Genomic DNA, 27723 nt, shown 5'->3' with positions numbered 1-27723 from the left:
AAATCTCTAACCATTTACCCAGCTGCTTCTTTTGTAAAACTACAATACATGAATACTTTCTCCTGTTAATCTGTCTTCTATTGACAGTTTAATTCACAGCCCTCAGGGATTAAACCTACGAGGGTAAAGTTTTTCCTCTACAGCAAAAACTCTAGATGGCTCTTCCAAGAGGTTTAGTCATGAAGAGCAGAGAGGAGAGGCAGAACTGAGGGTTAAGAGTGTTGTTACTAAATAAATGCTGGAGAGGGTATGGAGAAAAAGGAACCCTCCTACACTGCTCATTGCTGCGTCAGCGTCAGCTTTGTTCTCATTCTCTACTTCCAAAAGGGTAATGTGAGGCCCTAACAGATGAAAGACAGTCTTCCTTGGATAGGAGGTCAAGACAGGGAGCAGCATGGTGGTCATGGAAGGCTCCAGTGGCCACCGGTCTGCCCTCCCAACACACTCACTTCTCTCCTAGCCACATCACTGGCCTCCTCCCACCTGAATGGGGATGGGACTCCCCAGCCTTCACAAGCCTCTGCTCACGCAACATGAGATCACTTCCCAAGGAGAAGGATGTAAGATACATTCATGGAAACCCCACTGTCCTGTGGAAGGATGGCAGGGCAGTGGGAGAAAACCAAGGCCCCCTCAAGACACGTGAGGACCTCTGCTGTGGGTAGCTGGCTGTGACACGGTGCTGGGCAGAGAGGTCCCCCCACACACCCAGAGGAAGGCTTGCTATTCTCAAACATCTGTAGTCTGTGTGAAGAAAAGTTCTCAAAAATTTTATTACAAAACTGAACCATGACAGAATATAAGCTTACACATGTAAATAGTATTTACATTATATGCAAAACATATTACAGCTTTAATTTATGAACCGATATATCCTGGTTTTTCTTCTTTTTCTTCTCGGTTTTCTTTGCATTGCTGATTTGCATTTTCACTTGATCTTGTAATTTAGAAAAGAATGCCTGAGATGATTTTAAGGCTTTGTCTTTACCTTCATCCTGCAATTAGAAATAACATAAGGTCATGCTGTAAGGTATTATGCTTAAAGATGAACAAAAACAAATGACTACAACAGGGCATCACAGTGTAAATGTGGAAAAGAACTAGACAGAATTATGAGAGCCTGCGCCAATTAGAGCAGAAGTATTATACACATTTTATACGACTACAGTGGTCTCACAACGTCAGGTGACCATGAGCCCCTGCACTTGAAATCCAAGGTTTGGGCTGTAACACAGCCAGTGCCCACAGAGGCCTCTTCCCTCCCCTCCCATCCCTTTCCCTCTGTGGGTGAGCTTGGTCACTAGATGCCCAGGTCACCTAAAGTGTGCCACTGGCCCTGTATTCAAGCCCCCTGACACCTCTCCTCCCCGTCCTCACCTTGAGCAGAGAGGCTTTTCCTGTCTTGGTCAGCTGTTTCAGCTTCTCAGAGGCTACTGCTTTGGTGTATCTCCCTGCCTGGTCTGGGTTATTCTTTTCAAGAAGTCTTCTCCGCTTTTCTTTCTCCTTTATTTTCAAATGCTTTTGATATTTCTTTTTCCTCCTTTCTCGTTTCTTGTCTGTAGCTGTTTTCTCAGCAGCTGTTTTTATATCTCCAGCTTTATTTTTCTCCTATTGAAAAACCACCAACAACACACTCATTAATCTAATCTAATGACTTCGGAAACTGTAAGAGAAGCAACTGCATGAACTGTGGCCCACGTGTGAGAAGCAGCCTGACCCGACCCAGGCTGAGGGGCTCTGACCACTCAGCGATGTAAGACCTGGGAAGCACTATAAGACCCGGGAAGCACTGTAAGACCCGGGAAGCACTGTAAGACCCGCGACGTGTGCTCTGCATACTCCTTCACAAAGGTGGCCTGGAGAGCATGAGTGTCAGCCTTCCCCTCTTGGAGAAGCAGGCAGACCCCATCCTGGGTTCCAGGGACCTGCCTACGGCTGCCCAGCTCTGAGCCGTTGAGGGCAGGAAATCTAGCTGGTGAAGGTCCACTTCCTCCCTTTTCTCCTCTACTCCAGCCCAGCCTAGGGTAGGAGGCAGAGGCTCTGAAGGGTGGGTGTGGGTGGAGCAAAGCAAGTAAGCACAAAAATGGAGGGCTCTGCTGCCAGGCTGCTGGGGAGATGAGGCCCTGCCAGAAATCAGTCCACCTGGCAGAAACCATCACCCCCGCGCCAGGCGAGGGCTCCCAAGTACACAAGGCAGGGGTGTCCTGTGTGTGGTGGGTATGTCTAGCTCTTCCTAGACCCACACACTCTGTTCTAGACCATGGTTCCAGGACTGATAAGCCTCACATGGATACAACAAAAGGGAGAAATGCTAATATCAAAGCACTGCTAAATACATGCAGTTTGTTTCAAGTCTAACATCTTAGCTAACATCTAACAACCTCAAATTCTAATATTCAACCTGAATTATAACAAGATACTGATGCTAGATATTTGTAATCAGCATTTACAATATTTCTCAAACCTACATCTCATAATAATACATGATTATAGAAAACTCGTATTTGAATATTCTATAATATTACTAATTTGATTATAGGTGGGAACTGCTGAGATATGTCAGAATAAACACTACAAGCTCAAAGAAAACTATTTAAATGGAGATCTGACTATAAACGACCAATTTATAAACAGACACTTCGACACTGGCTTCTTACCTTGACCTCCTCTGGGGCCAGGAGGGCTGCGTCACTGACACTCACGGGGGCAACCTCCTCCATGGTGACAGCAGGCAGATTTGATACCACTTTAATTTCTGGAACAGGCTAGAAAAGAGACAACATGTTTGATAGGAAGTCAGAAGTGGTCCTCATGTAAAACACTTAAATCGTGAACCTAAAGAAGTATAACATACTTCACGGAGATTATTTAAAATGTGAGATGTGAGGTCTGTTGGTTGAGCTAGTGGACATGAAGGATCTAACCCGACAGGTAGCAGGCACTGATGAATGCCAGGTACAGACACCACCCACACCCCCAAGTCCATCACACAGTGAAAACACAACCAGAGACCAGACAGGGAGAAGGGTGGGAGAGGAAGAGAGCCTGTGGCTAAGACTGAGGGTCTGGTAGGGACCGCCAAGGAGATGGAAGTCAGACTGGACCAGCTGGGGGGGTCCAAATCCGTCCTGGGACCAGACACGAGTCTTCCCCATGGGAGGCCCAACCTGTGGTTCATGGGAAACCCTGCAGGTGTGCATCTGAACCCAAACAAACAGCCCGTCTCTCATCTGTCACCTACTCCCTGAGATGTCACACACTTACTGGCTTGGGGATGAAGTGGAAGTTTGAGAGCGCATCCAACTTTAAGAAGAGGGAGTCCATCATCTTCTGGATTTCTACATGCTCTGGATTTTCTTCCTCTGCTGTTTTTTGCTGAGGAAATCAGTTCAACATCATCAGACTAAAGCGGCGACACAGGACAGAACACTCAAGGCATCACCAGTTTCTCATCGTCAGGCTTCAGCTCCAAAGACACTTCTCAAGGTAAGGTCACTGTTGCAACCGAACTGCTAACATTTAGAACTTACAATTTTGTGCCCTTAATAGTTAGGCATTGTTGGTGGGAATGTAAAATGGTGCAATCACAGTAGGAAGATGTCTGGCTGTGCCTCCAAAAGTTAAACAGAGCATCACCATAGGACCTGGCAGCCCCACGTTTATGTATATGCCCAAAAGAATTAAAGGAGGTACTCATACACTTATTTAAGTACATATACATGTATGTCCACGGACACACTATTCACGAGAGGCAGAAACAGCCCAAATACTCATCAACTGTTGAAACTGGATCCATAAATTGTGGCACACATACAACAGAGTATTATTCAGCTGTAATAATTGCTGGAAAGTTAATAATTAGCTGTGAGAGTACCAGGGGACCAAGAGTGACTGCAAACCACCCCTAGCCAGTGATACTCCATGGGAGCACTACAGCCCTTCTGCTCTTACAGCCACGCTGCCTCACACTACACAATGTCACCCCAGCTCAGGACTTCTGTCTCTCACACCTCTCGAGCAGTAGGTAGAACCCACAGAACTCGTTCTCTACATCTCCTCCCTGAATGGCAATGGCTTTGCCATAGTGGCCTCCTCACCTGGTTGAGTTTGATGTACTCCTGTTCGTAAATTTCAGCAAGGCTCAATTTACTCTTTTCGTGGTCCAGTGTTAAACGCTTTTTATACTCAAATGCATCCTCTTTAGGCTTTTCTTTGCGTACGACATCATCCCAAGCCTGAAACAGGAAAGGCACATGGAACATAAATTGACTGACAAAATCTGTAACTTCTTTCTAGGGTCCCTTAGGCCTCTTCCTCTGGAATCCCGATTATCATTACAGAGTAAGCAAACTGCAGCCAAAAGAAAGGCGTTTTCTCAAAGCAGAGAGTGCATCACTCAAGTGTCCTTTTTTGTTTTAAATGCTGGTTACCAATTTGAATTCCACAGCTCCCCATGGTGGTTTGTCCAACAGTCAAGACAAGAGTTTGCTTCATTTCAAAGGAAAAGATCCTCTGTGTATCATACCCATCCCTCAAACCCTTCCTATTTTAAGCATACACATCTTACAAAGTCATCTCTTGCTATACATGCCTCATGCCCAAATTTTACTCTAAGTTTACAAAATAAGATCAGTTTTTAAACAAAAACTCTTTGGTAGGTTTTACACACTTGAAACCTAGACCCTTCATATGTCACACTAGACACGGTGCCTGGACCAAGGGTCCTGGGTGTGAGCATGTCAAGCCCGACCCCAGTCACCCTCCAGAGCTTCATCCCACACCACACGAAAGGTTAGCAAGGATGGGAGGTTGCGGGGGATGGCAGGGGCTCTGGCTACTTTGTTCTCCTCAGGAAGGACACCCTTCTTTCTGGGGTGCTAGCAAGGACAGTATCTCATACAACAAAGGTCAAGGATACCTTTGAGGTAGACTTAGGGCTTTTAAACAAAAACTTGATAGGAACAAATATTCTAGGAAAAGAGAGTGCTATTCCTACTCCCAAAATATTCTATTTCTAAAAATGTCAGTGAACTTTTAAGTTAAATTTCATTCTTACTGACCTGATCTTTTATCCTCTGCTTAATGATATCCTCTAGTTGGAGAGTGGTTTCCTCTGTGATCACAGGTGCTAAAGGATACAGAACGTGTACTGTTAGGTAGATAGAAATGAACCCATAGTTTTGTGAATTCTTGGGCCACCCCACACCTCCCGTATCAGAAATGGGGGAAAGGGACACTAATGTGTGTGTTAGCTAACCTTTCTGCAATTGCTCCCTGCAATTTGAGAACCACAAAGCTACAAAGTACACACAGTGATAAGTGCTAACACTTTTAACCTGTGCACCTGGGGATGCACTCCTTTTTGCACTAAATACAATGAAAATTCATTCTGACATAATGGGTACAAGAAAGAATTCAATGAGATGGTCAAAGATTTTGGCTGGAGTGACAATTTAATCACTGGACAGTAACAGCAGGCACTGTAAACAGATCAGCAGCAGGACTCTAATTATGGGTGACACATTCGGCATTACCAGTACAGTAGTAATTCTTGGATGGATCAGTGGCGTTGTGGCTGTACAGGAGAATGTTCTAGTTCTCAGAAAATAGTAAAAGTACTCGGGACCAAAGTGTCATGATCCTGGGTACTTACTTTCAAATGACTCGGGGGGAAAAAAGCACACACACACACAGCCACACATGAACAGGGGGAGAAAGCAAACACGGCCAAAGGTTAACAATCGGCAGACCCAGGAGAATGGCACACATTTGTCCACCATACTAGTTTTCAACTTTTCTGTATGTTTGCAAGTTTTTAAAATAAAAAGTTTGGGGGGAAGAAATATTACTCCTAATCTATGAAAACCACCGAAAAGGGTACGTGAACACCCGTGGAAGCCCAGTGGGCACACGCACCCATGCGCACGGCGTGGTCGAAGTGCAGGGTCTCTTCCAGGAGGCTGTTCTCGGGCCGCTTCTGCGCTGTCACTTCTCCTTGAAGCTGCCAAGGTTTCTTCTCCAACAACTCTTTTTCCAAAGATGCAATTTTTTCATTCATCTGAGCAAGAGACAGAAAGAGTTACCACACGTTTGGAAATAGAATTAAGACATACAGGTGAGTAAAAGCAACTAATACTTTTACTAGGGGGAGAGCAAGAAATGCATTGTTCCTGAATAAAATCCCGCTTTGTCTTTGCATGTTTTTAAGGATGGCAGTTGTGACTTCTACTCCTATCTGGAGGTAGGATAAGGAGCTGTAAATGACCTCTTTCCCGCACTCGTTTGAAATGTTATGTTTACTATTTACTCACTTCTCCCAGAAGCATTTGGGTGTATTTCTGGGCTCTGTTCTAGTGAAACTGACCTATTTTATTTATTCACAAACCACTATCAACTTAATTATTAAGCATTCCAAGACTAAGTAATTTTTTATTAGGGCATCAGTATCTGATGGAGCCTAACGCTTGACTCCAGGCTTCCCAGGTGGCTCAGTGGTAAAGAATCCACCTGTCAGTCCCTGAGTTGAGAAGATTCCCCTGGAGAAGGAAATGGTAACCCACTCCACCATTCTTGCCTGGGAAATGCCATGAACAGAGGAGCCTGGCGGGCTGCAGTCCATGGGATGGCAAAAGAGTCACACACGACTGAGCACATATATACTACCCCCTTGATCCACACCCACAATCCAAATTATCTCTAATGTCTAAAGAGGTGGCATCTATAATGACTTCATGGTGTATAAGATGACAGTATTTTCAGCAACCTTACCAAATTATTTTTCCTAATAGCTTTCCAGTTCACCTGTTTGGTTTTTCTAGTTCTCTCTCCAAATATGAAAGCTTTCATTTCAGTTTTCTCATCTCTTATTAGTGTTTTCTTTCATAGTTGCCCTGGCTGAGAAACACTTCTATAAGAATCTTAAGTAACAGTGGAAATAGTAATAGTGGTAATGGAAATAAGTCTTATTCTTGATTTTAAAGGGATGTTTCTAGAATTCTACCATTAAGCAGGATGGCAGATTTTGGCTAGATACGCTTATATTTCGCTAGAAATGAAAAAAAAATTAGGAATGAATATTGAATTTTACTAAATGTATATGGAGGTGACTATGTGATTTTTCTCCTTAACCTAACTTGATTTCCTAATCCTGAATCAAGAGGATGAGGCCTACACAGCTGTGGTAGCGTTACTCTTTCACTGCACTATTTTGCATTTCCACATCACTATTCACAAGTGAGACTATGCATGTTTCAATGTTACCTGTCAGGTTGGGGTATTCGTGTAATCATTCGTGTCTTCACAAGAAGACAATTTGGAAGCTTTACTCTTCATATGTGGGAACTGATGTGGGAACTGATCAAACAGTACTAAATTATACACTTCCTGAAGGCCTGATACAATTCCCCAGTAAACTAAACCCACTTGCAATGTAGGGAGGGAAGGTCACTAACCCAAGGACAAGTTTCTTATTTTCTTTCACTTTTTTTTCCTTAAAGACTTTCTCTTCAGGGAACAATGCGATAATAATACATTTAACTCAGATTTTCTTTTTAAAATAATGCTCTTGATATCCTTGGTATCTTTGGTTATTTACTTATTCTCATTTCAAGTTGTGTGATATAATTTTAAGACATTTTAAGATAAAGCCCAATGTCTGGAGCCAGGCTATATCTATTATTTTCAAACAACATTTTGTTTGTCTGACAGCATGTCATAAGGAAATAATTTTTATCAACTTTGGAAAATGTGTTTGAATGTATTAATTAGAATTCCGGCTGCATGGCACCTCACTGCTGCTGCTGCTGATAAGTCACGTCAGTCGTGTCTGACTCTGTGCGACCTAATGGACTGCAGCCTACCAGGCTCTTCCATCCATGGGATTTTCTAGGGAAGAGTACTGGAGTGAGTTGCCATTGCCTTCTCCAACGGCACCTCACAGATATAAGCAGTTGAAGCGATTACCAGGAGAGGCTCATAGGACAGCCAGTTAGGAAAAAACCTGTCTCAGATATAAAGACAGCAAGGACAGAGAAACAAGTTTTACACATGGACTCCATACTGAAAGCCACAGGTTGGGAAATGCAGCACTGAATTTTGTAAATTGCCTGCTTCCCACACGGTTATTTCTATGCACTGCCACAGAGAGCAACAAGATTTTTTTTTTTAAAGGATAATTAGGTGTACCATCAAAAAAAAAAAAAAAAAAAAAAAGGCCTCCTGCCATACACACACACACACAAAACCAGGGCACATGCGTTAGTAGTCTGAGTTTGACAGTCACTGTTAAACATAATTTAAAAATCCCTTAAATTTTCTAATTATTACCTTTTCTTGTCTTTTTTCAAAAGAGGATTTGACTTCATCAGAGTCTTTCTGTACATTTAAGATATTTGTATCTTCAGTGTCCTCATCATTGGGCAGAGCAAAGGTCACTCTTTTCAAGGTTTCTTTATGTTGTTTACTGTCTCCACTTTCTTCAAGGTCATCATCTTCATCCCTATGAGACCAAAACATTTATGAAAGGAAACATACCAGTTTTCATTAGAAAATCAAAAAGAAACAAGCTTAGCAGATAAACTTTTTTGTAGACAATGCAATTAAATATTCAGAACTTCCAGTATTTAGGTAAAATAGAACAAAGTGTCCAATATATAGAAAACAAATTATTCATCAATCTATGATACAGACTTATCTCACCTAAGTAACAACAGGGTATTTTTATTGGCACAGAAAACATATCAGAGCTCCTGGTAAGGAAGGTCTGCCTGCTACTGCCAGTCACACTGATTTACACTAGGTCGTTTCTGACGTCCCTTCAAATTTGGTGACTTCCTCTGGCTATTCTGAGACTGTCTGACTTTAGAGAATCCCACTTCTTAGGACAATCACATCTGATGACTAGTAGTACACAGATGAATCGGCAGCTCCAGCTTACAGTGTAAAGGACTCAAAATACTCACGTCTCAGAAATGCTTTCTTCTCCTTCAGCAATCTCTTCCTCTTCATTTGAAGCCAGTTCATTCCCATCATCCTGGACACTTGCTACGTCTTCATCACTTTCAACTGGATCAAAGAAATCTTTGTATTTCAGGTTTCTGGAACTTTTACCTGACTAAAACAAAAATACTTTTAAAACCTTAAATCAAGGATAGAAAAATACATTAAATCACACATAAATGTGTATGCATACTGTGTAGGGGAAGTCGGCAACTAATAACACTACTACAAAACCCTAAAACTATTGGACCACAGCAAACTGAACAGAAGCACAGATTCATTTATAACTGGTAGGACAGAGCACCACATTCTTCTCTCCAAATCTTCTAACTACAAGTATTTCCAAAACATCCCTGACTATATAAAGTATACAAATATCTTCTTTCATTCTTATTCTTAGTGCTTGGTGAACATCCATGTTTGAGGGAAAATTCTGAATCTTCGTAACATGTGTGACTGTGGTTCTGAAGCTACAAAGGAGTGTTTCATGATAAGGAAATGATGGCTTTGGTTTAATTTCTCCAGTCCCTTTCTTTTTTTTAAAAAACTGATCTAAATATTTCACTGATCCCCTGGTGAATTTTGAAGTATTTAACCCTCTTCTGGAGAAGGCAATGGCACCCCACTCCAGTACTCTTGCCTGGAAAATCCCATGGATGGAGGAGCCTGGTGGGCTGCAGTCCATGGGGTCGGACACAACTGAGGGACTTCACTTTCACTTTTCACTTTCATGCACTGGAGAAGGAAATGGCAACCCACTCCAGTGTTCTTGCCTGGAGAATCCCAGGGACAGGGGAGCCTGCTGGGCTGCTGTCTATGGGGTTGCACAGAGTCAGACATGACTGAAGTGACTTAGCAGCAACCCTCTTCTGGAGAAACAGAAACCCATCTCATGTGATGAGGCAGAAAGAACACTCTGTCCTCTCCGCAAATTTTACCTTAAGATCCTGGCCTCCAAACAGTCCTCCTTCATCTTCATCGGAATCCACATCTTCAAAAAAATCAATATCATCTTCCTCTTGGTCATCTCTTTGTTCCTCTTCTTTTTCCATGTTTTCCAAAAAGGTCTCCATCTCAGAGAGCTTGAAGAATTTATCATCTACTATGGACTTTTCTGTTGGTTTCCTAGGCACTCTGCTTTGCACCTTGCTCTGACGTTCTAGTTTGCTGATATCAAAATCAAGATCAGAGTCCTCATCGCTGAAATCTGGGCTTTTCCTCAGATCCAATTTGCTTGAGTTTTTGGCTCTCTCATCTGCTTCAGGATCATCAGCACTCAGGTCTGACACTTCCACCTCCTCTGCTTCCTCCACCTCTTCCTCCTCTAAATCTTGTTCCAGGTCCTCCTGGCCAGCAGCCTCCAGCTCCATCACATCCTCTTCACACTCCTGCTCTTCACTCTCTGGGAGAAGACTGATGTCTTCATCTTCAATGGTTTCACTAACTGCACTCTGGAAGTGCTGTAAAATTGGTTCATTTTGCAGTTCCAACTGTTGCCAAATCTGCTCATCATCGAAATTATTTATCATCAATTTTTTTAAAGGACTCCCATGTTTCCTGTCATTCTCTAGTACTTTATTAAAGTCATAAAGTACTTTTGTTAAAGAAGTAAACTTTGATGCCAGTTCATCTTGAATGCTGTTAAGAGGCAGGGAGAAGGCGTTAAATGAGATTTATAATTATAGTTAACAAGTTCACAGCACTCAGAAATGAAACGAAAAAAAAAGGCCAACTCTTGTGCAAAATCAAATTTTTAAAAAGTTGAAGTACTGCTTTACAATATTATATTAGTTTCAGTGATTCAGTATTTTTATTAATTATACTCCATTAAGTTATTAGAAGCTAATGGCCAACATCGTTCCATTGCCATACAATATATCCTTGTTGCTCATCTAGTTTACACATGGTAGTTGGTATCTCTTAATCCCACACTCCTATTTCATCTTCCGCCCTGCCCCCCCGCCCCCAGCAACCACTTTTTGGTTCTGTATATTTGTGAGTCTGTTTCTGTTCTGCTATATACAGTCATCTATATTTCTTTAAAAATTCCACATGTAAATGATAACATACAGCATTTGTCTTTTTATGACTGACTGCAACAGGCATAATATTCTCTAGGTCCTTCCAGGCTGCGGCACATGGCAGGATGAAATCTTCATTTTAAATATAGATTCTGGCCCCCAAGAGCGTACTGTCTTGCCCAAGAATTGCATTAGTATATAAAAGGTGACAACCCAGTATCTCTGAATCTGTTAGATTTCAGGCAGGGAACCCATTACAGACCTCTTTGCCTAGAGATAAAGAGTGAATCTTCTGGATGAGGAAATGGCAACCCACTCCAGTACTCTTGCCTGGAGTCCCATGGACTCCCATGTAACTGGCGGGTTACAGTCCATAGAGTCATAAAAGAGTCAGATACGACTGAGCATGCATGGAGTGTATCTTAGCCTTAAATGCTCAACTCTGCTATATCACAGGCCACTCCATTCAGTCAGTCCACCTGCTGTGGCAAGAGTGGTCACAGAATAGCTGTGACATCTGAGCTGATACCTATCTGTAAGATGACAGTCTGACAAAAAATCTGGAGACACATATTTCAGGTAGAAGAAACAGCAAGAACAAATTTCCTAAGACAGAAATGAAGCTGGTGAATCTGAGGAGCAGAAAGGCCAGCTTGGCTTGAGTGTGGTGAAGGAGGCAGAAGGGAAGGTTAGAGAGCTGGGTGGGAGCCAGATCATGCAGGCCTCAGAGATAAGAGGCTGTCATTTTCATAAGTGAAGGTTTTGGGTACTTCCCTGGTGGTCCATTTGTTAAGACTCCACATTTCCAATATACAGGGCCTGGGTTTGATCCCTGGTCAGAGAACTGATCCCACATGCTGCAACTAAGAATTCACATGTAGCAACTAAAGATCCCGAGTGCTGCAACTAAGACCTGGTGCAGCCAAATAAACAAGTAAATATTAAAAGTAAATAAATGAAACAGTACAAATATTTTAAAATCTTAAAAAAAAAGTAAAGATTTTAAAGCAGAGAAGCAAAATGACCTGACTTATGCTTGGAAAGATGGCCTGCCAAGAAGAAGGAATGAAATGAAGGTGATCAGGAGGCTGACGCAGACAAAGGATGCACAACTGTGCTAGGATCAGAGCTGCAGAAATGGTGAGAAATAGTCAAATTCGGAATACTGTTTGGAGATGTAACTGACAGGATTTACTAATGAACTGGATGTAGAATTGAGAAAAAGGAAAACACTGAGGAAGCGGCTTGGTTTGCGTCTGAAAACCTGTAAAGATACAATGTGATAGGGAAGGCAGGTGGAGAGGATGGGGAAAGGATCTCAGGGAAGGCAGAGGATAGGAAGCAAACAGAGCAACAGTTCATTTTGGACAGACTGAATCTAAGATGCTCAATGTACGGCTTTAGTTGGCTGTGAGCCTGGAGTTCAAGGGAAAGGTCGGGCTTGAAATACAAGATCTCTATATAGTCTTCGAACAAAAACACCAAGAGCTCGTGCTGGGAAGAGAGATTAAAGACAATTCTAATTTTCAACAGGCTCAGTCGGGGGTTGGATAGATAAGCAAGTTAGTACTTTCAATAAAGTCTGATGTTGAGTAAGTAAGCACTGGGTGCTCTGGGAACAGATGGAAGAAAGAGCACGCCACCCGGTGTGTCTGTGTGAAGGGTGAGAGCATGAAGACCTCGAGACTGTAATAACCCAGGTTAGTTTGAGTTCAGCAGCACAGAACTGTGGTTCTGTGGGAGACCCACAGAACATAGCTCTTAACTATCTAAAGAAGTGTGACAGGCCAGGGGAGCGCAAACTACCTGAATCGTAAGGAAAAGAGCTCTCCCCTTCTCCTAATCTGGAGCTTGCCGGGAGCCCGCAGCCCGCGCCCACGGGAGTCCTGCGCCGCACCAGAGCCCGGAATCTGGGCACTTACGTGAGGAAGCACTCTGGGCTGTCGGTGGCTTTACCGACCTCCCTCAGGCACCGCTCCAGGGTCCGCCGACGCCAGGCTGGCCGGGCCATGGCTAACTGCCGCTCGGTACACAGCGCCGCATGCAAAGGAAGTGAGCCACCGCCCGGAAACCAGGCCGCAAAGATTCGCCTCCGCGCGGCTGAAGCCAGGAAACGAAGGTTCCGCGGCACACAGGTTCCGGACCCACCTCCAGCCTCAGCCAATGACGGCCCGAGAACTTTAACCGGATTGCGTAGGGGGGCGGGGCTGGAAACCGAAAGTCGCCTTTGGTCAGCTCGATGAAATTTCTCCAAACTTTTTGTTTTGTATTCCTGAGGGGCCCACAGGAGGTGTCGCGTCCTCCTTTTAAGTTTCTGCTTTAGAAACACTCGGTGACTTCAGTACGCTGTGCTGTAAAACAGAGGGCCTGCTCCCCTGCGCGCGCGCGCGCGCGCGCGCACACACACACACACACGCACACACACACGCCGCACACACACACACACACACACACACGCACACACACACACGCACACACACACGCCGCACACACACACGCCGCACACACACACACGCCGCACACTCGCCAGACCAGAGCTTCTTTTGCCCCGCCCCTCGGAGCTTTTGTTCGGCTCTTAGTCTCGTCTACTCCGCCCTTTCAGTCTCCCGCCCCGCCCCTAGCCAGGTTGTCCCGCCCTTCCGGGCTCTCACCCCGCCCCTAGCCTCGTTTGCTCCGCCCTTTCGGCCTCTCGCACCGCCCCTAACACGAGTGTCCAGCCCCCTGCCGCACAGTCGCCCCTCCCACGGAACTGCAAGTCTGGAATTAGCAGATGCTTCCCAAGATGGCACGAGTGCTGAAGGTGGCGGCCGCGAGCGCCGCAGGTGAATACTCCGGGATCGGGGCTGTCCGAGGAGGGGGGGCTCGCGGGAAGGGAGGCCGGGGCGTGAAAAGGCCGCGTGTGGTCAGCACACCTGGGTCTGCTGCGGTCTGCCCCCGAGGCACGTTCCTTGGCTGCTGTCAGCGCCTTTAGAGCTTCCCAGGGACGCGTCGGGTTAGCCTGGGGATTTCCTTCTGTGTTTGCTTCCCTGGTGGCTCAGAGGTTAAAGTGTCCGCCTGCAATGCGGGAGACCTGGGTTCAATCCCTGGGTCAGGAAGATCCCCTGGAGAAGGAAATGGCAACCCACTACAGTATCCTTGCCTGGAGAATCCCATGGACAGAGGAGCCTGGTGGGCTACAGTGCACGGGGTCGCAAAGAGTCGGACACGACTGAGCGACTTCACTTTCACTTTCTTTCAAACTTTGCGTTTGACGGTCAGCAATTCTCTGTGTGGTCCCGGAGGCGGGGTCGTCCGGCTAAGGGACAGCCAGGCCGAGCCAGACGAAAATGTGGTAAATGGCAGAGGGACAGTGAGAGACGGGGGAGGAACCAGAAGAAGCACTGAAAACGCAGGCTGAACTCCCGGTCCACTCTGGAAGGTCAGTTGTGTAAAGAATATGGAAGGTGTGTGCCTTCTTCCCACGTACCCTAAGATATTCGCGATCTTGTTTAAAGCCAGGGAAGAAAGCAGCAGACGAATGTGGAAGGTTTCTTGAGTTCTCTATACCACCATTAAAAAAGAAACAAAACCTCTCAAGTTCTCTGACATCCCAGTTCATCTACTTTCTCCTCTTTTTTTTTTTCTTCATCCTTCATCAGGGGTAGCTATTTCTCTTAATCTGAAATTCCCTGATGGGAACGAGTTACCAAGTGGTGATATCTCAGAGTTACTCCTGAACATACGTGACAAATACTTAAGCTGAGCACCTTCAAAAAGTGTTCAAGGGCATGAACCCTAAATAATGTTAGGTTTCTCTCGTAGAAAATGCTGTCTTGAAACTTACAGTTGAAGTCCTTTAAAGCCCCGTCTCTAACTGAACAAGTACTTTATTGATCACTGTTTTTGGCTCCCAGGTGGCTCAGTGGTGAAGAATCTGCCTGCCAAGCAGGAGACGCAGATTCCATCCCTGGGTTCGGAAGATCCCCTGGAGAAGAAAAGGGCAACCCGCTCCAGTATTCTTGCCTGGAGAATTCTGTGGACAGAGGAGCCTGGCGGGCTGCAGTCTATGGGGTTGCAAAGAGTCGGACACGACTTACTTAGCGTCTAAACAACAACAACATAGTCTTTCTTACAGTCAGAAAATGTCTTACACATCTATCATTGCAAGTCACCAAATCTAAGAGATGAGCCCTATACAAAGTGCACCGTAATAGTTGTAACTGTTTCAGCCCTGGATCAGTTTATTTTTTTTTTTTCCATGGTAAACATTTTATTTTTCTACCTTAGTTGCTTATGGGGGTAAAAATAAAACGTCATTAGGGAGAAGCACAGATGAACTATTTATGGAGATGAGGAAAATTCACAATGGCTTGAACGTCTGTGAGCTAAGTATACTAGCACAAGTTCACTAAAGCAAAGCAATTCATAGCAGAACAAAACAAGCAGGAAAAAAAAAAGCCATACAGATTTTGAAAAATAGCATCTATGAAAAAGTCTATGGGAAAATAAAAGGAAATTAACCAATGATGACATCAAGCATCTTTAATGAGATGAGCCAAACTGCACACGTTGGGCCTAAAGGATGTGTGTGCATGCTTGTTGCTAAATTGTGTCTGACTCTTTGCGACCCCATGGGGCCCGCCAGGCTCCTCTGTCCGTGGGATTCTCCAGGCAAGAATACCGGAGTGGGTTGCCATTGCCTTCTCCCCTGGATCAGTTTAAAGAGGTGATATATACATGAAAAAATACTTACAAAACAGTCATCTCATCTCTTAGAAAGCTATTTCTTAGAAAATAGATATTATTCATAGGATTTACCCTAACAATATTAGAAACTGAGAATCAAAGAATGGTAAAGAAGGACTTCCCTGGTAGTCCAGTGGTTAAGTCTTCATGCTCCCAATGCACGGGTCATGAGTTTGATTCCTAGTTGGGGAACTAGCATCCCACATGCCACACAGCTCAGCTAAAAAAAATGGTACATAATGTTAGTAGAATGGGAAAATTAAACATCATGGTTGAACAATATCAACTTTGTTGTCAGACAGACCTGGACTTGAGACCCAGCTTTGCCACTCAGGGTGACCTGGAAGAAAATCAGACCAGTTTTTTTTTTTTTTTCTCCCCCTCTAAGTGGGAAGATTATTAAAGTACTCTCTTGAACTATGACTATTCTCTCTAATTTATGGCCATCAAAACTAATAGGCAGATCTGGACCACCTCACGGTGCACTCCTGTTTCAGAATTTGTGATCACCATTTGCTTAGGCAAGATTGTGTGGTAGTATTGTTGCATAACTCTAATGTTAAGATAACCTGTAGGTCTTTATTGGGAGAAAGGTCAAATCAGCGAGGTGTTAAACCATGGGATCTGTCCGGGTGAAAGATCCCAGCGGTGTGGAGAAGGCGTAGAGACTGGGCCATTTCTGCACTCTGACCAATGATTTTCTTGGTTGTTAGCATTTTTAAAATTCACTGTGCCCTTCATATGGCTCCTTGGTCTCCACAGAACCCTGCTTGCCACTGAACCAGCAGTCACTGTGTGTCATTAACAATAAGAATGGCCAAATTTATTGTTTGCCAGTTATATATGTCTTGCGCTAGTAGTATATTTACATCAAATACCTAATTTTTACAAGACACTAGCAAGGCAGATATTTAGCAGGTAGGACCAGTATTTTTTTTTAAACTAAAATAAAAGAGAAAAGATTAGAACACATCCCATCTAGTAAGGATTAGGTATTCTTTTTATGAAATTTGCTTTAAATGGTATATTTATGTGTGTACTGGCTTGGAGCACAATTGAATTTCATGGTGATACACTGAGTCCAAAGAACTGGAGTCTCCAAGGAGAACACGAGCACCAGTTGGGACAGTGTGTGGAGAAGACACAGAGCAAGATGACGTCAGTAGTGGATGTCTGTCCCCCATGGCCAGCAGGTCTATCTCCCTGTGGCTAGGGCAGAACACTTTGCCTGTACACACTCCCCTTTGCCACAGTGCCACAGTACAAGGAACCTTGTCCCCTCCCTGCGGAGGACAGGTGTGACTGTCACACTTTAAGCAGAAACAAAGGAGTAGTCATTGATCCTGAGTGAGGGAGAGGCCGCACAAGGTGATAAGAGTGACTCAGGCTGTGGGCTCTGTGTCACTTGGTGAAGCATTCCAGGCCCAGGCCCCTCCCCTTGAGGCTGAGGAGACTGCCTTCCCGACAAGAAAGACCATACAGTCCTCAATCAAATCAAATGGTGCCACTTTAATTTCCCTGTTAATCAAAAATTTTAGTAAAGGGAAATTATTAATAATTTTAGGTTAGCCGAAGCTCTGTGATACTAGGTACTATTTAAAGTGTTTTTCATTAAAAACTAACAACTCTTTGTTTAAGTTATGTGTTCTTGGGATTTCCCTGGTGGTCCAGTGGCTAAGACTCCAAGCTTCCAATGCAAAGAGCTCAGGTTTGAACCCTGGTCTGGGAACTAGATCTCACATGCTGCAACTATGAAAGGTCCCGCATGCTATAACTAAGACCTGGTGCAGCCTAATAAATAAAAATAAAATGCATGTTCTTCAATTTGCTATTTCATACTTGTTTATTAAGTGGTATAGTTTTGCAAGATTATATTTAGACCTCATACTTACATGTGATTTTCATTCTTGTGGGGAGTCCAGCTCTTTAAGTCCAGTGTTTGGGGAAGAACACATTGCAGGCTGCTTCTATTTCCAGATGCAAATTTTCTTCACATTTAGAGGCATTTCTGCTTCTAGTCTTTCAAAATTATAAAAAGAACAATTAAACTGACTCAGAGAAAGTTCTCATAGATTTAAGTACCCTCTTGATCTTTGCCTGTTTTTTCCCCTAATGAGATATTTTCTTTAGTTGATAATCATCCAAATAAAGTACACATTAAAAGGTACTTATAGTTATGACTTTCATTAACTTACTCCAGAATATAAGACAAAAAAATTGGTTGTAGGTAGAGAAGAAAATTCCTTGCTCTCATCGTTAAATGCATGTCATTTCACTGTTACATTCAAACTTATGCTTTATGAAATACAGAGAGTAACAAATGAATGTTTGTGATATGCAGCTTTCCTTTAAGTGTTATTGGTAAATATAAATTATTATGAAAAATGTCACCCTTTGTCCTGAATCTAAAAAGCACAGAAGGGAATTCCCTGGTGTCCCAGTGGTTAGGACTCTGTGCTTTCACTGCCAAGACTGTGAGTTCAGTCCCCAGTTAGGGAACTAAGATCCCAAAAGCCACATGGTGCAGCCAAAAACAAAGCAACAGTGAATAAAAAGTTCAGAATTAGCCTTTTAATTCCAGACAGTTATTTCAGAGCAAGATGAATAATTCTGATGTACGTTTTTCATTTATCTCCTCTGATTTAATTTCCCTAATTAAAAAGAATGAGTAAATAATTTTTACATGTATTTTTAAAAATTAATTTTAGAAAAACATCAATTCTCAAAAGAGGGATGTCAATGGCAGTTCAATTTTTCAGGGCTTTTCCCCAGACTTCGGACTCCAGTTTCAACAGTAAGAACTTCCGCGTCACTGTCCTCACACCCAGGGGCTGGCCCTGTATGGAACCTGGGTCGACTCAACCATGTTGCAGTCGCAGTGCCAGACTTGGAAAAGGCCAGAGCATTTTACAAAAATGTTCTGGGGGCTGAGGTGGGTGAGCCGGTCCCTCTTCCAGAGCATGGAGTGTCCGTCGTTTTTGTCAACCTGGGAAACACCAAGATGGAGCTGCTGCACCCACTGGGAAGTGACAGTCCAATTGCAGGATTCCTAAAGAAAAACAAGGCTGGAGGGATGCACCATGTCTGCATTGAGGTATTTAGTTACTTTAATCCTTGGTGTTGTAAATTTCTCTTTTAAAATGTCTTTTATGTTTTTTAAATTTCTTCAATTTGGTTTGATCTCCTTGCAGTCCATGGGACTCTCAAGAGTCTTTTCTAGCATCCAGGTTCGAATGCATCAATTCTTCAGCATTCAGCCTTCTTTATGGTCCAACTCTCATGTCTGTACATGACTACTGGAAAAAATCATAGTAATATTTGTCCTCTTCAAAGATGGATCGATAGATATAGTCTCTTTCCCTCTAGAAGACTGCAAATCATAATGAAAATATGTCTCACTGAAGTTTGGATTTAACTGTCACTATCCACTGAAGTTGGAGAAGGCGATGGCACCCCACTCCAGTACTCTTGCCTGGAAAATCCCATGGATGGAGGAGCCTGGTGGGCTGCAGTCCACGAGGTCTCGAAGAGTCAGACACGACTGAGCGACTTCACTTCCACTTTTCACTTTCATGCATTGGAGAAGGAAATGGCAGCCCACTCTAGTGTTCTTGCCTGGAGAATCCCAGGGACGGGGGAGCCTGGTGGGCTGCTGTCTATGGGGTCGCACAGAGTCGGACACGACTGAAGCGACTTAGCAGCAGCAGCAGCATCCACTGAAGTTGGCCAAAACAGGTTTGCGTTCTTGCTATGGTATTTACTGATCATGTGCACCTTCTGTGCAGTAGGAATACACTGTTTTCCTTGTCACAAGGCAATTAGAAGAAGCAAGTGACAAGACTTTATAAAGTAAGAATTTCCATATACATGCTAAGTATTATAATTATTTTCTACCTTTAAAATTTTAATAACTTGACCTGTATTACAAAGGCAATACATATTCAATTACCGACTGTGATTTCTCACATCTTCTCAGTTGCATCTGCTAACAATTTCTGGGGAAAAAAATGTTAGACAAGAACAGTCTCTTTAGAGAGGCTTTATCCATAAATGTTCATGTTCTGAAAACTTGCTTTTGGAATATCAGCAGTATTAATTATGCTTTGATTTACATTATTTTGGTAGGATAGGTCTCTTGATTTTAAAAATGACATAATTAATAGTTAGGCTTCATTCTCAGTCCAGGAAAGAGGGGGTTTGGATTCCAGCGTGAACACAAGTATTTATTCAGTTCACATTGCAAACATATTAGAGAACCTACTGCATATCCTCCACCGAGTGCTTGTGTTCAGAAAGAATGTACTCTGTTTGAAGAAATTATAGTTTATTTTTAGTAACATTTGGTATCCTCATCCATTGTTCAACCAGTTTTAAAAGGCAGTATGTAATCCTTGGCTCTTTGAAAATAAGTCTGTATAAATGTGAAATTTGTTAAGTCTATATTTGTTTACATGGATGTTATCCTCTCTGGGGCTTTGTATTTTTTTTAATTGTTTGTGAAGCTGTTAGATCATTAAACTCCAGGGTGATGTAGAACTGCCTCAGAATGTAGGGATTCTTACTATCCTTTTCTATCTACTTACTGGGTTCCCAGTCTAGGAGGATGACTTTCTAAGACAGGTACGTGTTAAGTCGCTCAATTGCACCTGACTCTTTGTGACCCTATGGACTGTAGTCCTCCAGGACCCTCTGTCCATGACATTCTCCAGGCAAGAATGCTGGAGTAGGTTGTCATGTCCTTCTCCAGGGGATCTTCCTGGACGCAAGGATCAAACCTGTGTCTCTTATGTCTCCTGCATTGGCAGGTGGGTTCTTTATGCTAACACCACCTGAGAAGCCCTCAGAAATGAGAAAAACCACTCTTCCATCAAGTATTCAGAAACACATTTGATCCTTTCTAGACTACCAATAAATATGAAGAAAATAGAAATGGCTTAGAAGAGATTTGCAAAATTATACATGTCTGGATTTTTCAAGAATGGTGAAAGATATTTTGGTGACAGTTTAATAGTGATTTTCATGTATATGAAGTTCTGATCTCAAAAGTAATAACCGGTTATTTCCTTGGTAGTCCAGTGGTTAAGAATCCACACTTCCAGTGCAAGGGGCACAGGTTTGATCCCTGGTCATGGGACTAAAATCCCACATGTCATACTGCATGGCCAAAATAAAAGTAATAATCAGACAGTTTGGCAGATGGGCGGTTTGGAGATCAGGGAGGCACTCATATCTGTTGAGTACCTTCTACAAACTGTGCTCAGAGCTTCTCATCTGTTATCTCATTTTGAACTCTTAGCTATATATATGGTGGACCTCATCTCTCTCTTGTAAATGAGGAAGCCAAGACTCTTAGGAAAAATAACTTGTGAAGAATCATCAATAGTGCTGCAACAAGAACATGCCATGAAGTGAAGCAGACATCATTTAGGTCCTAAGGAGAAATGTTTACTAATGGAGAAAATGCTTAAGCACTATGGTTGCTCACCTAGGAAAATTTAGCAAACTCTCATTTTTGTGATGGTTAAAGAATGGTTCTGCCCAAAGGCAGAGGAGTTAGACACACGTTTGCAAAGTTTCTTCTATGTCTTACGATACTATAGTTTGGTATTTTTATGATCTCAGATGTGTTCTTGTTTATTTCCTTTTCTCAAGGTGGATAATATAAATGTGGCTGTGATGGATTTGAAAGAAAAGAAGATTCGTATTTTAAGTGAAGAGGCCAAAATAGGAGCACATGGAAAACCAGTGATCTTTCTCCATCCTAGTGACTGTGGTGGAGTCCTTGTGGAATTGGAGCAAGCCTAATGAATAATTCACAAGAAACTGATCACCCTGAAAAAGCCTTATCACAGGGTGCTTCAACATCGAGTCTTTCACTGCTTCTGTCACTTAGAAGTCAGAACTAAATTACAGAAAGAGATTTTTTAAATTACATGTGTGTATATACATGGATACACACACAAAATATTTGCTGATTATGTTGGATTCTTTTTTCTTGATTTGGAGAAAACTTTGACTACTGAATACTTCTGGAATATTATTAAAGTCATATTCAGAGAAATAAATTATTCCTGTTCTGAAATGGGGTTGAGTACAGTGTGTCTGCTGTGTGTAAAGAGGGGCAGGATGGAGGCATAGAGAACACCTGACAGCCACATGGCTATATATCTGGGACAAAGGGCTTTCTAAGGATGTTTTAGAGAATTTTTTTAGAGCAAACTGTTTAAGGATAAAGTGTTGACCTCAGAATTTTTGTTCTTCTGTAGCAGTGCATGTTCACAGGCTCTTTATTTTGGGGGCTAGTGCTAGATTATAAACAGGAAGTTTTGTGGCAAACTTGGTGCCTAATCTAGTGGGTACATAGATAGGTGATTTTTTTTTTTAGTCAGTAGACATAGAAAATTAGAAATATCAAAGGAATATTTCATCCAAAGATGGGCACAGTAAAGTACAGAAGTGATAATGACCTAATAGAAGCAGAAGAGATCAAGAAGAGATAGAAAGAATACACTGAAGAACTGTACAAAAAAGATCTTAATGACCCCCGATAACCACAATGGTGTAGTCTCTCACTCAGAACCAGTCATCCTAGATTGTGAATTCAGAGCCAGTCATCCTGGATTGTAAAGTCGACAAGTGGGCCTTAGGAAGCACTAAGCACTTTATTTTTAGCCAATAAAGCTTAGTGGAGGGGATGAAATTCCAGCAGTTATTTAGAATCCTAAAGCATGCTATTAAAGTACTGCACTCAAAATGTCAGCAAATTTGGAAAACGTGGCAGTGGCCACAGGATTGGGAAAGGTTAATCCTCATCCCAGTCCCCAAGAAGGTCAGTACTAAAGAATGTTCAAAACCACCAGACAATTGTACTCATCTCCCATGCTAGTAAGGTTATGCTCAAAACCCTCCAAACTAGGCTTCAGCATTATGTGAAGAACATCCAAATATTCAAGCTAGATTTAGAAAAGGCAGAGGAACCAGAGATCAAATTGCCAACATTCGCTGGATCATAGAGAAAGCAAGGGAATTCCAGAAAAACGTCTACTTATGTTTCATTGACTATGCTAAAGCCTTTGACTGTGTGGATCACAACAAACTGTGGAAAACTCTTATTTAAAGAGATGGGAATACCAGACTATCTTACCTGTCTCCACATACAGAGAAACCTGTATGCGGGTCAAGAGCCAACAGTTAGAACCTTGTATGAAACAACTGACTGGTTCAGGACTGAGAAAGGAGTACGGCAAGGCTGTTTTTGTTGTCGCCCTGTTTATTTAACTTATGTGCAGAGCACATCATGAGAAATGCAAGGCTGGATGAGTTATAAGCTGAAATCAAGATTGCCAGGAAAAATTTCAACAACTTCAGGTATGTGGATGATACCACTCTAATGGCAGGAAGCGAAGAGGAACTAAAGACCCTCCTGATGAGGGCAAAGGAGGACAGTGAAAAAGCCGGCTTAAAACTCAACATTAAAAACACTAAGACCATGGTATCCAGTCCCATCACTTCATGGCAAATAGAAGGGGAAAAGGTGTAAGCAGTGACAGATTTCCTCTTGTTGGGCTCTGAAATCTCTGTGGATGGTGACTGCAGCCATGAAATTAGAAGCCTATTGCTTCTTGGCAGGAAAGCGATGACAAACCTAGACAGTGTGTTAAAAAACAAAGACATCACTTTACCAACAAAGGTCTGTATAGTTAAGGCTATGGTATTTCCAGTAGTCATGTACAGATGTGAGAACTAGACAATAAAGAAGGCAGAGCACTGAAGAACTGATGTTTTTGAATTGTGGTTCTGGAGAAGACTCTTGAGAGTCCCTTGGACAGCAAGGAGATCAAACCTGAACATTCACTGGAAGGACTGTTGCTGAAGCTGAAGTTCCATTACTTTGGCCACCTGATGTGAAGAGCCAACTCATTGGAAAAGACCCTGATGCTGGGAAATATCAAAGGCGAAAAGAGAAGGGGCAACTGTAGAAGAGATGGTTAGAGAGCATCACCGACTCAGTGGACATGAGTCTGAGCAAACTCAGTGTTCCTGAAAATTACATTATTTAATTTTCTTCTGGCAGAGTTATATTCCATTGTGTACATGGGTCTCTTTTTCTTTATCCATTTATCTCCCCACTGACAATATGTTTACTTCCATTTTTTGGCTATTGTAAAGTGTAGTCCAGTGCAAACTCGGTTGCATGTGCGTTTCAAAATGTTGTCTTCTTTTCAAATATTCCTTGGAGTGCTTCTGCAGGATCTTATAGTAGCTTTATTTTTATTTTTTTAAGGCAGTTCCATTTTCATCTCTGTACTATTTTTATCTTTTACCTGCTACAAGCAACATAAATGGGTTCCATTGTCTCTGCATTTTCACTGTTTCTTCTCTGCAGAATGTTCACAATGGCCTTTCACATTGGTGCAGAGTGATCCCTCATTATACTCTTGACTCACACATCTCTCATAGATCACGATGTTCAGCAACTTGGGTTTTTTTTTTAAAACAGTGTGACGAGAATTTACAGTTGAAAGTATTTTTCTTGAAAGTCTGCCAACTTTTAACTTGTTTTGATGGGATTCCCTTGAAAATTTTTTAAGGTCATGTAAAAGACGCTTACTCCTTGGAAGGAAAGTTATGACCAACCTAGATAGCATATTCAAAAGCAGAGACATCACTTTGCCAGCAAAGGTTCATCTAGTCAAGGCTATGGTTTTTTCTGTGGTCATGTATGGATGTGAGAGTAGGACTGTGAAGAAGGCTGAGTGCCGAAGAATTGATGCTTTTGAACTGTGGTGTTGGAGAAGACTCTTAAGAATCCCTTGGACTGCTAGGAGATCCAACCAGTCCATTCTGAAGGAGATCAGCCCTGGGATTCCTTTGGAGGGAATGATGCTAAAGGTGAAACTCCAGTACTTTGGCCACCTCATGTGAAGAGTTGACTCATTGGAAAAGACTCTGATGCTGGGAGGGAATGGGGGCAGGAGGAGAAGGGGACGACAGAGGATGAGATGGCTGGATGGCATCACTGACTCGATGGATGTGAGTCTCAGTGAACTCCAGGAGTTGGTGATGGACAGGGAGGCCTGGCGTGCTGCAATTCATGGGGTCACAAAGAGTCGGACATGACTGAGCGACTGATCTGATCTGATCTGATCTGATCATTTAGATCCCAGCACTGCTTGTGAGTATGAAGTAACTTAGAGCAGTAGTTTTAGGTTGCTGTTTTGAAAAGTGGACACAAGGCAGAGGAACACCTTCATGCCCAAGTTTTGTTACTATGGGATCCAAGGCCGGAGTTATAGTCTTAGAGCCCAGTTGTAAACTAGAGTGGAATATGTGAGAAGAAGCCACCCAAACTTGGGTCTCTTTAATACTTTTGTTTCCCCTAATATGTATTTTTAATTGGACTAAAAATGACTTACAAGATTATGTTATAGATGTACAAAATCTTGTTCAGTTATACTTATTTCTGTATCTATTCATCTTTTGTGTTTTTTATCATGTAGGTTATTACAGTGTGTTTAGTCCAACACACTTTCTCAAGTAGGCCCATGTTGATCACTTATTTTTTATGTATTTGTGGGTATGAGTTATTTCCTCCCTCCTAATTTATGCCTTTTTTCCCACCATTCCCCATGGGTTACCATAAGTTTATTGCCTAAGACTGTTTCTTATTTCACACGTCAATAAGCACATAGTACTGAAGTGCCTTAGCATGCACGCATGCTATGAGTACCTATTCCCAGTACATGATATCATATAATAATTCTCTCTCTCCATCTAACTGACTTTACCTAATGATATTACCTCTAGATTTATCTGTGTCCCTGCAGTTGGCATTATCTCATTTTTTAAAGTCAGAACCATATTTCTTTGCATGTATGTATTCCTTTTTCTTTATCCATTCATCTGTCCATGTACATTTGCTTACTTCCATATCTGGGCTGTTTTGTGAACTGCTGCAGTGTGTGCTTATGTGCACGAGTTTTCTAAAATCTGGTTTTCTCCTCATACACTCTCAGCAGTTGGACTGCCAGATTATAGGGTCTGTCTGTCTCAGCTGTTAAAAATGCACATCTACATATGTCCTCCAATGAACATTACCAATATACATTCACCAGCACTATCTAAGGGTCTTTTTTCTTCACCGGACTCTCGCATTCTTTGTCTCTTAAATTTTTGAGAGTGATCTTTTGGACTTCTCTATGGCCATATATTGTTGTCATTTTGATTGTCCTGTGTCTAATTATTCACCTGAGAACCTTTTCCTGTGCTTTCTTAAGAAAAACTTAGAGACTGTATTTACCTCTTGGTATTTTCTTCTGATAGTTTGACCTTTTTTTGCATCTTTTATTCTTTAGCTCTGGAGACTTCTTGATATCAAGTGTCATTTAAAGCCCAGCAATTTTTGTGAATATTAAGTATTCAGAAGTGAAACCTTTAAGGTTGCTGCTGTGGGGAACTGTCAGAAGACTGCAGGACATCCTTATGCCCAAAGGTGGTGACCCTGCCAGTGAAAATTTTAGACAGTTTTAATTGGGGTCTGCACAATATTCTGGGCTTCTCTGGTGGCTCAAACAGTAAAGAATATGCCTGGAATGCAGGAGACCTGGGCTTAATCTCTGAGTCTGGAAGATCCCCTGGAGAAGGGAATGGCTACCCACTCCAAGATTCCTGCTTGGAGAATCCCATGGACAGATGAACCTGGAGGGCTACAGTCCATGGGAGTCACAAAGAGTTGGACACGACTAAGCAACTAACACTTCAGACAATATTCTGGCATGTACTCGAACCAACACCCAAAGGTTTATTTTAACGATGTGGTTTGCCTACCAGTAGCGTGGGAACGTTCCATTTTCTCCAGTCCCTGTTACCCTGGTATGACATCTCAAAACTAAAAAACTCTTGTTGATAGGAATGTCAATTTCATTTTAGCTCAGTTTGAACAGAGAAGCAAAAATATCAGGGGTGAGATGTATGAAGAGAATAACATGGAAACTTACAATACCATATGTAAAACAGCCAATGAGAAATTGCTGTGTGATTCAGGGAACTCAAACAGGGTCTTTCTAACAACCTAGAGGGGTGGGATGCAGAGGGAGGTAGGAGGGAGGTTCAAGAGGGAGGTGATATCGCAGCACTGTTTATAATAGCCAGGACATGGAAGCAACCTAGATGTCCATCAGCAGATGAATGGATAAGAAAGCTGTGGTACATATACACAATGGAGTATTACTCAGCCATTAAAAAGAATACATGTGAGTCAGTTCTAATGAGGTGGATGAAACTGGAGCCTATTATACAGAGTGAAGTAAGCCAGAAGGAAAAACACCAATACAGTATACTAACGCATATATATGGAATTTAGAAAGATGGTAACAATAACCCTGTGTACGAGACAGCAAAAGAGACAGTGATGTATAGAACAGTCTTATGGACTCTGTGGGAGAGGGAGAGGGTGGGAAGATTTTGGAGAATGGCATTGAAACATGTAAAATATCATGTATGAAACGAGATGCCAGTCCAGGTTCGATGCACGATACTGGATGCTTGGGGTTAGTGCACTGGGATGACCCAGAGGGATGGTATGGGGAGGGAGGAGGGAGGAGGGTTCAGGATGGGGAACACATGTATACCTGTGGTGGATTCATTTTGATATTTGGCAAAACTAATACAATTATGTAAAGTTTAAAAATTAAATAAAATTTAAAAAAAAAAAGAGGGAGGGGACATCTGAGTACCTATGGCTGATTCATGTTGATAGTTGACAGAAAACAACGAAATTCTGTACGGCAATTATCCATCAATTAAAAAATAAATAAAATTTAACAAAATCAGGAGGCATATTTGTTCAGGTTTCTTCAGGGAGGAAAATGAAACTATTAGAACGCAAAGTACATGCAGCTTATGGGCTCTTTGAGTCAGTATTTTTTGCAGAAAAATTCTTATTTTTTTTTAAATGTGACCTTTCATTCATATAACAACA

The 27723-nt window shown here is 42.4% G+C and overlaps 2 protein-coding genes across 2 annotated transcripts; one reads left to right on the top strand and one right to left on the bottom strand.

Annotated features, from left to right (window-relative positions):
- Nucleotides 1–749: 749 nt before the first annotated feature.
- MPHOSPH10 (M-phase phosphoprotein 10) lies at nucleotides 750–13061 on the bottom strand. The gene is given in 11 exon segments (NM_001046317.2): nucleotides 750–995; nucleotides 1378–1608; nucleotides 2658–2765; nucleotides 3265–3375; nucleotides 4098–4235; nucleotides 5061–5128; nucleotides 5917–6058; nucleotides 8326–8497; nucleotides 8961–9112; nucleotides 9936–10635; nucleotides 12941–13061. Coding segments are annotated over 11 exon segments (2061 nt in total). The 5' UTR covers nucleotides 13030–13061; the 3' UTR covers nucleotides 750–845.
- Nucleotides 13062–13786: 725 nt separating this feature from the next.
- On the top strand, nucleotides 13787–21825 carry MCEE (methylmalonyl-CoA epimerase). Its single transcript, NM_001045995.2, has 3 exons — nucleotides 13787–13840; nucleotides 18503–18837; nucleotides 21396–21825. The coding sequence occupies exons 1-3, from the start codon at nucleotides 13801–13803 to the stop codon at nucleotides 21546–21548; spliced, it is 528 nt and encodes a 175-aa protein (NP_001039460.1). The 5' UTR covers nucleotides 13787–13800; the 3' UTR covers nucleotides 21549–21825.
- The last annotated feature ends 5898 nt before the right edge of the window (nucleotides 21826–27723 follow it).

Source organism: Bos taurus, chromosome 21 (genome assembly GCF_002263795.3).
Source record: "Bos taurus isolate L1 Dominette 01449 registration number 42190680 breed Hereford chromosome 21, ARS-UCD2.0, whole genome shotgun sequence".
In the NCBI taxonomy this organism is placed as follows: Eukaryota; Metazoa; Chordata; class Mammalia; order Artiodactyla; family Bovidae; genus Bos; species Bos taurus.
The sequence above is the reverse complement of the archived record's forward strand: the minus strand, read 5'-3'. Positions and strand labels throughout refer to the sequence as shown.

Bases quoted from the DNA above. Each gene is read 5' to 3' on its own strand.
- MCEE (NM_001045995.2), top strand. From the start codon at position 13,801: ATGGCACGAGTGCTGAAGGTGGCGGCCGCGAGCGCCGCAG. The intron at 13,841-18,502 runs GTGAATACTCCG...TCAATTTTTCAG, and splicing joins GGCGGCCGCGAGCGCCGCAG to GGCTTTTCCCCAGACTTCGG. The intron at 18,838-21,395 runs GTATTTAGTTAC...CCTTTTCTCAAG, and splicing joins TGCACCATGTCTGCATTGAG to GTGGATAATATAAATGTGGC.